This window comes from Taurulus bubalis (assembly GCF_910589615.1).
Source record: "Taurulus bubalis genome assembly, chromosome: 9".
NCBI classification, from domain to species: Eukaryota; Metazoa; Chordata; class Actinopteri; order Perciformes; family Cottidae; genus Taurulus; species Taurulus bubalis.
The window spans coordinates 12875160-12892347 of NC_136597.1; the positions used below are offsets into that span (position 1 = coordinate 12875160).

Below are 17188 nucleotides of genomic sequence, written 5' to 3' on the forward strand. Positions count from 1 at the left end.
AGCCACTTCTAAAATCATATTTTATGTTTCATTTGTTCTTACGAGATAAATATTACACCCACCACCTTAAAAACAGAGAAACTTCACAACTATTGTAACATACAGTATAAAACTGATGGTGACTCCTGGATTTGTAGGGATTTTGGACCCTCAGATGCGACAGTTAATGTTCTGATCACAGATGGAGCTCTGCTTTTAACGTGTACCTTTAACTGCTCGACCGTATCTGGCTCAGATTGGTTAGAGCAACTTAACCTCGCAGGAGAGAGACATATGTACATCCAAGAGATTTACTTTTGCTCCATTTTCTCTAAGCAGTGGGAAGAATGAGACTACAAATCTGTCAGAGGGAGGCAGGGACACTGACACACCTGGAGGACATGGCACCGATCCAAGTGACAGCCCGGTTAACTCGACATATGTTAGATCTCACATGCCTACCAATATATCATATACTGTAAATGTATAAAGATGTGAAAAATATGTACATTTGGTAATCTCAAAAACATACCTGTTGGTGTTTTTGAGGCAGTGTTGTAGTTAGATACATTGTAAATAAAAGAGAAAAAAACACCGGAACAGTATTTTAGGATCACTATTTCCATGGCCTCGTCTATTACTACATATCAAAGACTGTGCAAGTCACTAAACCCAGACCGCTGAGGGAGGCAGCGGCCGTGTGCATGGATATAAACCACCATGACTTTATACAGGGACTCACATGTCTTTTAGAGGTAGAATTTAGAGAGGATATCCTCTGTGGAGCCGACCAGTTGGTTCTCATGTGAAACAAAAAGAAGAAAATTTTTTCATCAAATTTAACTTTTGAGTGACTGAAAACAGTTGGCTTAGTAAGAACTCATACTGTTCTGAGTTATGTACACAACTTGATCACAAGTCAACCATGCAGTCATTGTGCAGAATTATAAGCCTTGTTGTATTCATTTAATGCTCACAGAAGAATTTTGTCCAGTCTATATTTCCCATTTCTATGCCTTTTACTGTGCTAAGTGTACCACATCACTGTGGGAGAGGGGCATCGGTGTGGGGAAGAGGAGGCCGATGGTTATGAGGTGGGGCGGAGTGCCTTACTCAAACTAATGCAGAGCTGTTGCAGTTGTTATTTGTTTTGGGAACTGAATGCAAAACAGATGTTAATGATCATGCACACATATCAGCAAACTGTTGAGTTGTGGAGCCTGTTTTCTTCTGACTTAACACCAAGCAGTATATATACAGTTATCTTGATGCACTCTTATCAATGTCAATGATTGCCCTTGTCCCCTAGTGCTTAAAGGGGGATACAATGTAGCCTGTAGCATTACATCCTCTTCTTAGAGTCATCTGGGATAGTGGAGCTGTGAACATTTATCCAGACAGGGTCATTATCACAGTGGACCTAGGTTTCTGTTGTTTCAGATGAGTCTCATTTCAGCTTTATCCCGTAAAGAACATCAGTTTAGTTTGTTTTGCTGCAGCTGGAACCAATGCACCTGAATGCAACTGAACCCAAGACTTAAGATGATCTGTGAAACACAAATGCATTTAAACCTGTGTTTGGAGAGCAGAGTGGAGGCATGCTGCTATTAAACTCAGACACCCAAGACAAAGTCACTATCCTTCTGTATTTCTACATTTTGATATCATCCATTTCTCACAACAATATGCTCTCATTACAGATAAATCACCAGAGCTTTTGATTACTGGAGGAGCAAAGTTTAAAAAAGAATCACAATGCATTGTGACAATATGACTGAATGCAGCACGATGGCACATCCACGCTATACTTGTAAACTGGTACAGGCCCACTGGTTTACTGGTTAACTAGGACAATGCACCTGCAGACTGGGACACTAGTAAGGCCTGAAAAGTTGAATACAACAGAGGTCCATGTGATTAACTGGTTGACATGTTCGTGAGGAGCATGAGAACATGCTATTAGGCTGTAGAAATGTGTTTACTGTATGTACAGATGTCAAAGTTCAGAAAAGGTGAAATGATATGTCATCCAGCCCTCTGTCTCCGTCCAGGCTGTCCCCCTGCCTGCTGTGAGTGATTTTGTATACTAAAACAAAAAAATGCTTTATTGGAGCCTGTGAAGGATGGCACGTTCATAAATCCCCATTGAGATCAAGTATAACTGTGTAGTGTTAATTGTGTATTATTCACCCTGTACAGCTGTATTCCTACAAATATGGTTTACTGTATCATTGATACTGTAGTTTCAAAGACGTGAACAACTATTTTTATGAAATGCGACAGTACTGATATATTACATTTTGCTAAAAAACAGAAAACTTGTTTACTGAAAGATATTCTGAAATACTGTCAAATAAACTCTTGACATGGTGTAAAATACTCATTTGTAGAGATTGTTTTACTCGTAACCACGAAGGTGCGACTCAAACAAACCATCAATCGACTAATCAGTTTCAATAATCGAAAAAGCACCTTGGACTCTCACATTGGAAATATTTGATAGACCAACCTATTAGTTGGTTAATAAAAATAAACATATTCATCTATTATAAATAAAGAAAATAATCATTAGTTGCAGCCCTATGTAAGACTATACCAGAAACAACGTTAAATATAAAAAATGGGTCAACATCAAGTTTGAAGAGGATTTTATTTAACAGAACAGCTTCATATCTTTACAAAAAGGGCACACATGAAAACTTTAAAGCCCTTTGACACGATTCCTCCTTAGCAGCCCTTCACGCCCACAAAAAAATAAAGTGGATGTTCTCTAGCAGCCAGTTGCCGTGAGTCGTTTAATTGAGCAGAGGCATTCTGGGACTTTTCTGAGGTCAACAACCTACAAGATGGATCAGAATCACGTTTTATCTGTCAATCAACATTAAACGAGTCGACCACATGACCCAGAGAACAGGTCTAATCAGCCAAACTAAGTGAAAACACCTGTGTGGGTGTGACTGGGAGCTCCAACACCAGGCACCATCTATTTAATGAAGTCAGATCCACAAACGTTCGGTCCGCCTTGCGCAGATTTCCAGTGAAAGTTAGTGTAAATATTGATTATAATCCTTCACAGGTGGATGAACAATCACATCTGAAACTTGCACCCACCCAATAAAAATTTTTAAAAAATGATACAAATATTTACATATTCATGAACAAAGCAGGGACGTATTCCATAATAAAACAACTTGTAAACAGGTTCCCAGAGTCACATTGCTGTCTAGACGGTTAGGCAGAGATGGTGAGCTGACAGCTGTAGTGGTTCTCATTATTGACCATCATTCTCTGTAGGAATCAAGGTTTCACTGTTTTGCTCCTCAACTAGAGGAGCCTCCTGAGAAAGAGGAGCAGAACAATGTCTGGTTATCACAGTAAAAAAACAGCCTTGAGTTATATTTCAATTCAAAATGAATAGTGACTACAAGGTTAGAGGTCATGTTATTGGTTTACCTTAAGATGTCTGTAGATTCCCATTTGGAAACGGCAGCAAAAAACATCAATCAAGAATCCTACCACACTATGGACCATGCCTGCAAGTGAGAAAAAGATCAGACTTATGTTGCCGCTGAAGCTCAGTTTTAAGACTTAATGTCTTCCCTCAGAAGCAGAATTATTCCTCAACAACTTAAACTTGGAGCTTGCCAGTAACTCTGCCATCTCCTGCTGTCAGCTTCTAATCAATCCTGTGAGAACATCTCTCAATTCAGTTTTAAAAAGATGATTTGCTGAAGTAGATGAAACGATGGGATAAGTCTTTTATTCCTGCTATTTGTGGTAAACAAATGTGGCCTAAGGCATAACTGTGAAAGTAGCATACCTGCAGAGATGCTTGATTTTGTCAAGTAACTACATGTCATCTAGATTTTAGTTCAACTGCATTGCAGTGCAGGAATAACATGAGAAGATTTAACATTACCACGGCAAAATGAATGTTCTCTGTGATTAATTATATTTCACACCTTTTCAGTCTCTGCAAGTTCAGTTTCATACTAGTAATATATAAATGAAAAGTGAAGTTCATCTACCTGTTGTAGAGAAAATGCCTCCAATGATGCCACAGAGTCTGACAAGAAACTGCCAGAGTGGCATGTGCTGCTCGGTGACTTTGACCATTAGCGAGCTGATATCGTATTTCATAAAGATTCCTGAGACTCCGTGGCTGCCTGCAGCATGGTTTATCACTCGTTCCTGCAGAGCATGAAGGGGAATACAAATTAAATCAAAACAATACATTGAATACTACACAAATGTACAAAGGTGTGCAAAATCTAAACCTACCTGCTCAGTGACTGAGTACTGGTGTGTTTCTGCAGAGACCTTGTATGTGTTCAGTTTGGTGGGCACAATAGTGATGAAGTACTGAAACATGTGGTTAGCTGGAGATAATAATCAAAGATATACATTAGCTCAGCATAAAGGCATGAATTAAGATAAAAATGAATCGTTTGACAACACAGACGTACATTCCGCAGAGACTTTCTCGGTGCCGTCCAGAGGGTTGATGATCCCAGGAATCACTTCTCCAAAGGACAGGTGGTCGATCCGGTGAGAGAAATTATAAGCTGTGACACAACGCCAAGTCAAAACAATTAATAATCATCATCAAGTGAATACAAATGTTTTTTTCCATGTGTCACAACAACCACGCTATTAATGTCCAATGAACGCCATCGCCTCGTTAGCATGATAACATTTGTAAAGTAGATGTGTGCAACAAAGAGGATCATTAACTCACTGTCATGGCTGACCAGTGCAGCTAGATGGGCATGGCCTCTGGGATGTGGGATGGACCTGTGTAGGGATGAAAAGGTCAGGGGTCACGCAGCCTCTGCAAAATGTTTAATCTCTCAATTTTAAAATCGCCGTGGAGATACATACTTGCCAACAGTAACGTGGAAATTTCCTGCCACTTTGTTGACATACATGTGTCCATGTATCCTGCAAGCACTAAGGCTAGAGGGACTGTCCTCACTATGGGGAAAAGGAGCAACACAATGTGAGGGAATATATTTATCACAATATATTGGAGGTTCAAACTCTCAGTTTTTCTTTGTCATTACATATTCAACCACCTATCAGTTCCAACGAGAAACAAGCTTATCTTGAGGATCCTGTCTGTACCTTTGAATCTGAGCAGGAGGAGCTCCTTTTATCGCAGCCTTGAAGAGTAAATCCTGGAGAGCGTGCTCCACTCTCAGACGCTCCTGGATGTGCAGGAGTGTCCTAAAAGAGAAGGACAGAACAATTAGGGAAACAAAAACTCACTTGGAATAGACAAAAAACAATCAAATGGAGGAAAAGGCATTTTAATTTGAGGGAAAAAACATTTGCGCATGTAAATGTGCAGATACTGCATGAAGACCAGGGATGTAATGTGTATGCAGCTAAATGACCACTAAGTTTCTAATGTAATAAATATCATAGCTGAACGCTGGATGAAAATGAGGGAGTGTTCATAAACAGATGTCACTGTAACGCGAGTTAAAAACTTGAATCTTACATGTGCCATAACCTTTGCTCTGGGGAGAGCTCAAAGTTGACCTAAAGTGTGACAAAACACAATCGTCAGACAAGCTTAAATATATTCCTCTGTTACACAAATACAAAAGGATTTCATGCATTTTTTTTTATTAAAATTGTTTTACAATCCAGTAAATGAAATGAAAACAATGAACACACTGAAATAACTCATACTCACCGGTTCATATTTTAAACCATCAGAAGCAACCATGTTCTCTGCCAGATCCAGGACATCTGCTCCTATATCTGCATGAAGAACATCGATGACACTTTTCTAAAACACACAGTCGGAGCAGAAGTACAAATACACTTTGTTTGTACTTACATTGGCATCTCATGGCAACTGTAATGTCCACATTTATTCTCAGTTTACTACAAGTGAAGAGCAGATGCAGTCAGTAAACATACAGGACACAGGATTAATAACACAACAAACAACAAACACTGCTTCATCTCTCACCTGCTGAAGTCCTTGTCTACCTCATACTCATACTTCATCCACGTGTTTCTGTACACAAAGAACTCCAGGAAGGCGAGGACAGCCATGAGAGTGAACGCTATCAGAGACACTGGGGGGCACAAACACGAGTCACTGTCACATCGAAGTTCACCCCCTTCAAGTGAAGGTCACGTGTACCACTCGTATCCATGGTTACGTTACCTGTCCCCCCGCTGGCTGTGGACTCCACATAGCTCTCGGGGACTTTGGGGAAAGCGTCCAACTCCTTCACCAGAGTCAGAGCCTTCTTCTTGGTCAGTCTCCTCATTGTGGGAGCAGCAGGGACGCAGCTTCAGGTGACTTCCTCATAAAGTGGAGGTTCTCTACGTGTAACGTTCGGTCTGAGCAAACCTGGAACGTTCGGTGTGAGCAACCTGACACGTTCGGTGTGAGCAACCTGACACGTTCGGTGTGAGCAACGTGGAACGTTCGGATTGTCTACAGCAGTTTCTCGCTCCTGCTGACGTCTGACATGACAGCTGTTAGCAGCCGAGCTCAGGTTGACGCTCTTGTTAACTTGTTCAGCTCAATAGTTAGCCGACTTCACGGGACTACGGACGGCTGGTGTGGGTGATAGTAAAGCCGTTATCGTACCGTCAGCTCATTCCACGGTCAACGTGCAGAAACATACATAAAGAACTCGCCAGACGACGTAAGATACGTTACCTGGTAGATGTGCTGTTCGGACTAGCTAGCTGACGCTGACTGTGTCGTTTGACCCTATTGTCTGCAGAATAAACTGCTCCCATTTGGACTTAGCGCCCTCTAACGACCACCGTCGGCTCTGCTGTCGGTTATAAAAGCACATTTGAAAAAAGAAAATTGTTCTTACGAAATTTAAGGACCTAAAAAACGTATTCGCTTCATAAAACAGAGCTGTAAGTCCCACTTTTTGTAAATCACACCGTTTGTCAAAGACATTGTTAATATACTTGAGCCAAATACATGTTTATAGACACAATCCCACGACTCACATTAACTTTAACCTAAAAGGAAAATAATATGAATATATGTATATTATGCCATTGATTTTAGACAGTAGAGTCAATACAATTATTCTTATTACATTTTTATTATTATGGAACGTCAACTTTGATCACTATACTTCGTTCGTCTCTCTGCTTTTCGAAGAGATCCTTCTTCAAATAAAAACTGAGATTTACAAATATGAAATAAATAACCACTAGTAATACATGTAAAGCTGGACTTTCCCTTTTACACCCAAACTGCTTTAATGGAGTGCAAGGAGTGATTGGATCCTGTACTCGCACAACCATGGCTTCCAGCTCCTGTGTCAAAGACCCTCTACTCTGCTCATGTGTCCTTGAATAGTTTGCTGAATCACTGACGACTAAACAGTTAAACCCCTGGCTTCCTTGCGATGGAGGCGGAAAACAAAAGAGATAATTTCTAGGCAAGGATCAGTAAAGTATCAGATTAAATGCTGCTGAAAACATTCATGAATGCATTAACAAACATATTTTCTGGTTTTAACAGGGGCCCATTGAATAACAATGCAACAGTACGAACAAAAAATAATGATATATGCTTAAAATCGTTCGAGGAGTGAGGGCTTTCGCTCAGTGTTACTGTCAGTACTTAAGATATACATTTATAGTCAGACGCTATACAACTTCAAGTTTTATGTGCATTATTTTTGTGCTGTGCAGGCATATGACAAAAAACCATGCCAAAAAAAAATCCAGCGTCCTCATAAACAGTTCATTGCGTCATCTAACATCAAGGTTGTGACGCTCCTCTCAGCAGAAGAATTGATAACTGGAAAAAAGGCCAACACAAACTTAAAAATAAAACATAACTTCCTGTTAAAAGTTTTACGGTTGAATCATTCAGGTACTGCTTGCTCTATTCTGCAGGTACAGAGTCCGGACCCTCGTCCAATAGGATGGCTGTGTCTAGGACATCGAAGGTGGGCGTGTCAGGCGGCTCTTGAGAGAGATCTTCAGAGCATCTGCTCACAGTGGGTGAGATAACATCTGGACTTGTGTCACAGGACTCTGTGCTCTGCTCCGAGGTGGCTGTTGTAATTCTTGTAGCAGCACTGCGGGGAACTGGGTCAAAGTCATCGTCGTCGTCGTCTTCCAGGATGGGTGACTCGTGGATATCTGCCAGAAAAACAAAGATATCTTAGACACGCTGATTTGGAGGAAGTTAACTGTGGTTGTAAAAAGATGAAGGGAAAGAAAATGCTATCTCACTGCTGAAAGCTTCTGGGTACTGCTTAGCAATCTTCCCTTTTAGCGTCCTGCAGAAGAAGAGGAGGCCAATAATCAGAGGTTGAATGTGATTGTGTTTGTTTGCATTGGGGGCCTGGGGGTAGTGACTCACCTGATCCTCCTGAAGACGCTGTCTAGATCTTTCTTCATCTCCACAAGGGTGCGAGTGTGGAGGAGGAAGCGATCGTTCATCTGTTGCAATCGCACGTTAGACAGCCCGTTGAAGTTGATCAACATTTCATTTGTTTTCTCAAAGCGGTCCAGCCTGTTTTCACAACAATTCAGCAAAGCAACAATTATCTTCAGGTGCCAGTCAGATAGCAGCATCCCTGTCATGTGCAAAGGGAACTGACCTACAACAAACAGCACATCCATTTTATATTTATCAGTGCGAAGTAGCAACATGAAGCTAAACTAATCCCACCATGACTCACTCACATGTGTCTCTGAGCCTGGATGATGGCGTTCACATCCTCGGAGTTGACCATGCTCAGCATCCTGTTACAGAACACGCCAGATGCTGTGGGCTCCACCATGATGGAGATCAAGACGAGAAAGCTGCAAATTAGGCCTATATTAAGAAATGAGACCACATTAAAATACTGTTTTCAACCAGACAATCATTGAAACTACGAGCCCATAAAAACAAGCTGAACCATGAAACTGGACGCGTATCAGCTTCTACAGAGGTGCGTGAACCCAACTGTTAGGTTTCTGTGTGACACTTTAATGCCGCATGGTTAACGAGGAAGAACTTTATGAGCAGTTCGCCGGGTCGAGTCCCTGTGAGCAGGCTGGACCGTTGGCGAAGCCGTTAGCATGTGAGCTAAAGCGACGAGTGAAGCGACAACATTCATGCTAGCTACCTCCGCCCTCAGGAGTTGTATGCGTCGACCTCTGGGTGATTGAAGAGCCGATTTAAAAGGAAATGTGCAGCCTAAATCGGCATCTGACAGCTGGCTGTGCAACAAAAACAAAGCACTTCCGTGTTTTTTTGTTTTTTTTAAAACGTCCGGTCATAGGACCAGTGTTTCCGGTGCCTTTTTCCCAGCATTTCTTTATTTAAAACTGCGCAAATTACAAATGTACATTTTTAACAAATCTAATTTAGTTGTATTATTTTTTGGGATAATATATCGGTATGGATAATATATGCTCAATGACCATTATCTGCACAGATAATACAAACTATGCTATTTTTGTAATCTCTTGGTTATAATCACTGTTTCAAAACAAAACTTGTAAAATGTCCAAAGCCCAAAAGGTAGAGACAATCTCTAGTATTCCAGTGTTGTTCCTCTCAAATGTAAAATGTTGAATCCCAAACTCAAACCTATAAATAAGACATGTCTTATAATAAGACATGTTCTTACGTCACACTGACACTTACATGATATGTCACTGCCATTGAAAGTATGTATTTTAAGGATATAATGTTTTTCTTAAGTCTCGAAAAAATTAAATATACACTTAGAGGCAGAAGTGGCAGCCTTTCATTTCCTATTTCCAAAACCTGTCAGTGTTGCCCACTGGATGAGACACATCAGGTTCTGTCCTTTATCTGTCTGATTTACTGTAACCAAGTCTAACTACTTAATTATATTCTTACAATACTGTATTACACAAACTGTTAACAAACCTAAAGGCCATGCGTGTGGGTGTGTTTTTATTCATTATTTTTTCTTTATTTTCTATTTCCTCTTATTTTACATTGTCGGTTTCCTCTACTTTCCTCCTTACTATTGTAAACAAATCAACACATACACACAAAAAAAGAGGAAAATACTTGTTCGCTGATCCCTGTACATCATATTGTGCATATTGGGCAATAAAGTATATACAAAAAAAGAAAAGTAGGTATTTTAGTTCATTTTTAACCATCTACCCACCGTATACCAATAAATCAGTAACTCCATACTTCCAGAAAACTCGAAAAATTACTTTTATTAAAAGGGACAGGTAAAAAAAGTACATGATTTATAAAAAATACAAAACCGCTTCATCTAACTTGTAAGCTAAGTAAATGCATAGCAACGGTACATGCAAGTCTAGAGTTAGGCATCCTACAATTCTGTGACATTTTAAGCTACCAGCTAAAAAGAGAAAAAGTACAGTTTGGTTGCAATCTATCATTCGTTTCAGTCTACATGATACAGATCCAAAGTAATGGTACAGAATAAGTTAGGTTGCACGCAACTCAACTGATGAGTAAATAAATACTTAACATTTCACAAATATTGACAACCGGTAATTCAACGCAATGTAAAACAAAGCCTGCGTGAGAATTACATTCGATTTCTTAAGTACAAAACCATTCTACGTATAGCTGAAGATGAAAATAATTCATAATAGTACACTTGTAAGCAGGGATGCAATGATACAAATAAATATGAAATAAATAAATAATGACACTCATATAAGAGCCATATGGCTCACCCAGCCCCTTATGTACATAAGTCACCCTCTGCTCCTGACTACAAAAACACATGTATGAAAATTCATATTAGTGTTCAGTTTAGAATACCATAAACATACATACAAATGACCTCGGACAAGCACAAGTGTCCATGGAAAACCTGCATTGATTTGACATTGGGTGAATTTCAATGTGCTTTGGCTTTCGTTTGATACATAAAGTAATATTAGGCTATATACCACAACTCATCTGTGGTATATAAGAGGCAATGGCATAGAATTTTAACTTGTATAAAGTATTTTACCTATACTGACCCAGGAATGACAGGAATCACTGTTATCGATATTGCTGAATGACTATAGACCGATTGTGTGTTTTGCTGTTGTATTATGTGGTATTTATGGAAAGAAACTTTTATTTTTCCTTTTTCCTACATATAAAAATAAGTTAAAACTTCAGCGAAATGGATAAAAAAAAAAAAAAAAAGGAAGATTTACAGTTATATATATGTATATATAAGGCCATGCAATTTTCGTAGACTCATGCATCAGATCCTTCGGTCTTTTGGATGAGTGGGCTTGCCATTCATGCAAAATGCACTATGTGTTGCTGAGGCCACAATAAATATACTGTCCCTTGGGTTCCTTAATACCGATCCAGAATTAACACTAGCACTGTCCGTAACACATTATTAAGGCTGGTGTATTTGCTGTTGAAGCTGTGAATAGGCCTTGTTTAAAATGGGACCCACTCACATATTTGCACACAGAGACAGTCTACAAACACAAACTCTTTGATAGGAATGGATGTCAACGTTAAAAGACACAAACACAGGGACTACTGTACACATCTGTGCTCTGTGATTCTAAAGTGTCATTCATTCCAAAACGAGATAGCCACCATTTCAAAAAAGAGATATCTACTCTTAACGAAGAAGACAAAAGTAACTGTAATTGTAATATTAGTCATCTTAACATGTGCTCATAAAATAGCCACATTGAGAATTGGTTCAGCTGCATGTTTGAAATGTTGAGTAATGAATTTCAAGTAGCATCTTTTCTGTGAGTAAGTGGATCAAATGCGTTTTGGAATCAAATCTTTTAAAACTAACTAACTAACCAACTAGAGCTCCAGCATTTCATCTAAAGTAAATCAAAAACACCAAGGATTATGGTCCATCATCAGGATGGTTTGAATATTAAATACAAAATAAGAGACAAAGTGGAAAAACAACAGTTCATAAATTACCATTTAAACAAAATAAACAAACCTCCATATTATCATGGAGAAGACCAAAGGAGTTTCAGCTGCTTTATGATTGAAGGCAATCTGAGGCAACTTCTTTCTGTAAGTGCTTGAGAAAAACAAACCAGCGCCCCAAGATTTCTTCAGAGAAATCTGGACCTGGTTTTGACTTTACCAACCAACCTCCACCGCCACGGCCCCGCTCCTGGTTGGCGGTGTTGCTACGCCAACACAAAGCTGTGCGGGAACATTTTCCGCAAACCTTGGTGTCTCCTTCACTTCCTCTTCCGTCTGGGATTTATGCTCGCTGACATCCACGCCCACCTGGCCCTCCTCTATCTCCACCTCTTCCTCCTCATCTTCCTCCTCCTCCTCCTCTTCTTCTTCCTCTTCTTCCTCTTGTTGACGCTTCTGCCGTTGTTTCTTGCGGCAGCATGGTTTGAACAAATGGGGGTCGATGAGCACCTCTCCAAAGCGTCCCTTGTAGATTATTCCACAGCACACCTTTTGCCTAGACAAATCAAAATATGTTGTATCTATTCAAGCCATGAAGCAACGGCAATTTAATAATAGACCCCTTTCCAGTGATTTACATGCTTAAGGTCATTTATAGCACTGCATTAGAATGCAATGATAGTGTAACTGACAAATAGCTAAAGTTAGTGTGAATATTTTCTTGTCCACACTTGGTATACAGCTACGTAGGTCAATGACGTCATTGAATAGAAGATTGTCGCAGAACTTTGTCATGCATTAACACTGCAGAGTAAGGCAATGTAAATTAGGTTTTTAGGTAATGGCCAACGCATGCAAAAAAAACTGAAAGTGGTCCGTTAAAGAAAGTGATCAACTAATGGACTGTTGGTGAAGGGGCTTTAAGACGCTGACCACTCGCCTTTACATTTTGAGCGTGTGAAAAAATGTCAATAACATGCTGCAATAAGTCGGTGGAAATCCTAAATAATGAGTCAGTGCTAGTGCTTCACTGTCTGGCTTACCTCTTCCAGTAAGTGAGGTCCAGAAATGAGAAAACCGGGGAGCGACTGGACCCTGGGCTGAGCTCAGTGTCTGAGCCGTCATCTGACAGGTTGCTGTAGCTCGGTGATTGAGCCGGAGAGTTACTGGAGGTGGTGCTGTGGGCATCTGAATCTGAAGGGAATAAACAACAATGGAGGGGTGAAAAGGTGTGACATATGTGGCGTGTATGACAACAACACAAAAATAGGCCAAGTGATTAAATGTGTTACTGAATGCCAACAATTCTAAACTCACTGTTTCTTTTCAGCTCTTTCTGCAGCCTGCTGATCTGGCTCGGCCGGGCTTTCTTGGAGACGGGCTTTATCTTCTTGGGCCTGGAAGTTATCTTCAGACTGGGACCTCCTCTGGCATCAACAACCTGTATTAGATTAGTAGGAGAAGAGTCTGTATAATTCAGGTATTTTATCATAACCAAGCAGTATCCCCACCACGTCAGGCCTGCCATCCAAACTTACATGGTTCCAGTTCTTCTTGGTTCCCACAGGGAGCTTCTTCCATCGTTTCACCAGGAGCACACAGGCGTTACAGATTTCTCCAGATCGCGTTTCACTCAGTCTGCAAGACAATTTGTCAAGAAATGACCCGGAATGTTTAAAAATCAATAAGGTATGTTATACCCTACACATGAGGGGGAACTTTCTCCAAACCTCACGTGTTCAGCTGCGTTTCTTACCCAAAACAGCTCCTGAAGTCTTTCTCGTACCGCTTACTGTCCGTGAAGCGAGAGCTTGAGGACTTTGCACGGCAGATGCAGCAGCCGTCCAAACTCCTGTACATTTTGGGCTTATGAAAGCCAAACATCTGCGTACAAAAAATATTAACATATTAGGCTCTCATTGAGGGTGCATAACAGAGATGTGTGACTGCACAGAGTTACTGCAGTTAACACGTGTTAACTGCAGTAACTCTGTGCAGCCACACATCTCTGGTTCCAAGAGGTGATATTTTATTTCAATGTAGCCTCAATGTGAATTAATAGAAACAAATCTGGTGTTCTTAACGATCAGACAGAAGAAAAAGAAGAAAAATAAATCAGGAAAGCAATTTTGGTGAAGCATCTCATCACTTTGACCCACATGGGAGGGGAAGTAGGTCAACAGTCAGACAGCGTGTCAGACAGATCATGTCACCATGCTGCGCTCACAGGATGCACGCTTCATTTTGGAAAACTCAAAATATAAGCACGCACATAACGCGAGGGCGACTCTCCCGAATGCAGAAGATCAGTTATTTGCTATATTATTTATATGCCAATTGCTACAAAATATAAGCGTGAATTGCCAGAGAAAGCCAAAAATATAAATGTACCCGCTGGAAATCACGCGTAATACAATAAACGCGCAGATTGTGCAGAGGAATTATGATTTATGTTGCGAGGCAAAATGTAATCTCCACAGCACATGTAGACATGAAATGCGGCAAAACTGCGAGCCGCGCCCCCCAGACTGTTTTTTCTTCTTCTTGCCATCAGTCCTCGGGGTCCTCTGAACAGTGCGGCGCCTCAGAGAGCAGACAGAGAGCAGGAAAAACTAGAGACCTCTCACACTGCTGCTTATATCAGAGAGTCTTTGGCAATGAGGGGGTCGAGGAGAGACACTGTCTCTTGATGACTGAAGATATCAGTATGTCAGTCAGCAGCAGGGAGACATCTAACAATATAAATCTCTAATAATTTAAACTGTGGAAGCTTATTATTTATTTAAATGCATACTTTTTTTATATTATATATATATATATATATATATATATACATATATATATATATATATATATATATATAACGATACGATTTAAAATGTACAAATTATCATGGAAATGCATCTATATGTACGCTTTACTGTTGGAGAAAGTTTATTTGCAGTCTAAGTCTATTTAACCGGTTAACCGGAGATTAAACATGTATTTTACATGGGAAACCTGTTAAAAACCAGCAGTAACACACCAATTAATAACAACAGACTTATAATTAAATAAGTACAATTATAAAGATATAATCAATATCAAAACAAACAGATTTTAAGTGGGGCAGGGTATTACAATTATAAAACAAAGCAATCTAAATCCTCAATTTAATTCTGTAAAAAAAAAAAATATATATATATATATATATATATATATATATATATATATTATAAAACGCATTATATTTGCTCGGCGCCTGTATTTTGGGGGTACATTACAAGGCCGACCACATATTCACCTTCGAGTTTCTCATCTGTAAACTGCAGACGATCTCTGCAGCAGAATACAGTACGTGACGCAACGCAACATGGCAACACGCTTCAAAAGGCGGAGGCAGTGTGGAGAAGGGGGTGTGATGCGATTTTCGCAAAAAGCTGTAATAATAAAAGTAAACTGGGGGAAATTCTCCTTAAAACAGTGAGAACTTGCGTGAATGGCATTTGCACTTTTTAAAAGATAAGAAGCCGAGGAGAAATCCGCACGCTTTCATCGAGAGAAAAGTGCAAGTCGCCAATTTCACCGCCCACTCCAGCGAGGAAGCATGGCATGCACACGACCTGCTTCATGCGCACCCATTTTATGACGACCGTCCCCTGCTCGACGATGCCCGACTTTCCCCTCCCGACATTAACTTAGTATCGTGAGATAAACTAGGGTGAACATATTTCGGAAGCAAAACACATTGTTTTTTCATTGCAGTGTGAAGCCGTTCTCCGCCACCGTGTAATTTGATCTTTACTCTTTGTTATTCCACCGCAGCGTCACTGCAACAGTCCACCTTCAACTACATGTGCACGAAGTTCAAAGCGACGGCTCTCTGGAAGTCGGTGTTTTTTTGCCGTCTTCTTACACTAAATGGCATTTATTTTACCCAACTTGAGTTTCATAAACGTTTGTCAGTAGTTGTGTGTCCGCTGTGGAGGTTTTGTTGACAGCAGCGCCCGCGTGCTGAGACGCATCTCCGGGTGGGCGTGAGAGCCTCAACTTGTCTTATTTAAGCAAGCGTGAACGTGTAGCAGGCTGCATGCGCACTGTAGCTACAATGTGAGTGTTCGTGCTTTTTACTAGGCTATATTCCCGACCGTTACAGACTTTAGGCACATTTCGGGAGCAAAAAAAAGGGAGTGATTTCCTCCGCGAGCCCACAACAATAACAACAGCCACCCCTCGCTAATCATACGTAGCCTCTTCACACACTATTAAAACACAGTCACGCGGTCATCCTGCCTTCCTCCCACTTAGCCCGCTAACTTTGCCTGTTTATACACATTAAGTTGACCAACTAGTCGGCTTTGAGCAGGCCCCAAAAATAGCAATTGTTCTGATACAACTCGAAGCTTGTTTTAAATGACACATCTGAACACACCGCTACGACTGTAAAACCCCGGAAAGCTCCACAGACCCAAAACAAACACAACGTGTGTGACTTCGTTACCTTGTTGCAAGCTGCGTGAAGCAGATTCAAAGCAATAGTCCTTATGGCGCGTCCTTACGATGTGACTGTTATGAAAATCAACCCGCATCAGTATCCCGCTCCCTTGTTGATGTCTGCGCCTGTGGACGGGACTGAAGAGTTGTGGACAAAGTGCGCATGCGCCCTATCCACACCTCCATTTCGGAGTAGGTCAGAAGGCTTTTTTCTTTTTCTTCAATCAAAGCATTTACATAAACGACGTGTGACGTGGCCGTGCGTCTGCACTCAACGGGCCTTATAAGGATGGGAACATTGCGCGGGAACAGGGGGCTCGGCCCCGGTTGCTATGGCACATTGGAGCGCGTCAGCACAGGGGGCGGGGCCTGGCGTTTTACTACGGAGCGGCAGATGGCCCGTCTGGAGGCCGTCGGTTTTTAAGGGAGCTCGGCGTCTAGTGGGGAGGTGCGCTTTGTTGTTTTGAATTGCGTGACAGCGGACCACCAGATTAGTGGTAAATAAAAAGGGGGGTGAAACTTGGACTCCATCCAGAGATCAGTTCAGGGCGAACAACCACTGGTATTCGTTTGTATCAGTCGCAAACCAGTCATTCGGCTGTGACTGCATCGGTTTTACAACATTTACACCAGTGGTTGTCCAGTACCAGTGGGGGTACGTGAAGGCAACCCAGGTTGTACGTGAGATTAAAAAAAATATATTTAAAAACGGCATCCATTCAAAAATCCTTTAAAAAGTTATTTAATAAATATTCAGTAAATATATAAGTGTATGCTCATAAACTGAATTTTCTATATTCTATATCACTCCATATAGTAGCACATTAATTCAATTCTGCAATAAATACTCTAATTACCTCA

At 40.7% G+C, this 17188-nt stretch overlaps 3 protein-coding genes across 3 annotated transcripts; all 3 read right to left on the minus strand.

Annotated features, from left to right (window-relative positions):
• Nucleotides 1–2616: 2616 nt before the first annotated feature.
• Nucleotides 2617–6269, minus strand: ergic2 (ERGIC and golgi 2; the record flags this gene model as incomplete). Its single annotated transcript, XM_079224235.1, has 13 exons — nt 2617–3316; nt 3433–3512; nt 4008–4170; nt 4261–4358; nt 4446–4544; nt 4718–4773; nt 4861–4953; nt 5104–5205; nt 5483–5523; nt 5681–5748; nt 5828–5874; nt 5963–6071; nt 6164–6269. 13 exons carry the CDS (start codon nt 6267–6269, stop codon nt 3251–3253), a joined length of 1128 nt encoding a protein of 375 aa, XP_079080361.1. The 3' UTR covers nt 2617–3250.
• Nucleotides 6270–7062: 793 nt separating this feature from the next.
• On the minus strand, nt 7063–9234 carry kxd1 (KxDL motif containing 1). The gene is made up of 5 exons (XM_079224273.1): nt 9105–9234; nt 8677–8809; nt 8351–8503; nt 8221–8267; nt 7063–8127 (listed from the first exon to the last, which is right to left on the minus strand). Exons 2-5 carry the CDS (start codon nt 8772–8774, stop codon nt 7868–7870), a joined length of 558 nt encoding a protein of 185 aa, XP_079080399.1. The 5' UTR covers nt 8775–8809; nt 9105–9234; the 3' UTR covers nt 7063–7867.
• Nucleotides 9235–12070: 2836 nt separating this feature from the next.
• Nucleotides 12071–16398, minus strand: sinhcaf (SIN3-HDAC complex associated factor; the record flags this gene model as incomplete). Its single annotated transcript, XM_079224328.1, has 6 exons — nt 16335–16398; nt 13611–13738; nt 13393–13492; nt 13172–13295; nt 12898–13048; nt 12071–12410 (listed from the first exon to the last, which is right to left on the minus strand). Exons 2-6 carry the CDS (start codon nt 13736–13738, stop codon nt 12071–12073), a joined length of 843 nt encoding a protein of 280 aa, XP_079080454.1. The 5' UTR covers nt 16335–16398.
• Between the last annotated feature and the right edge of the window lie 790 nt (nt 16399–17188).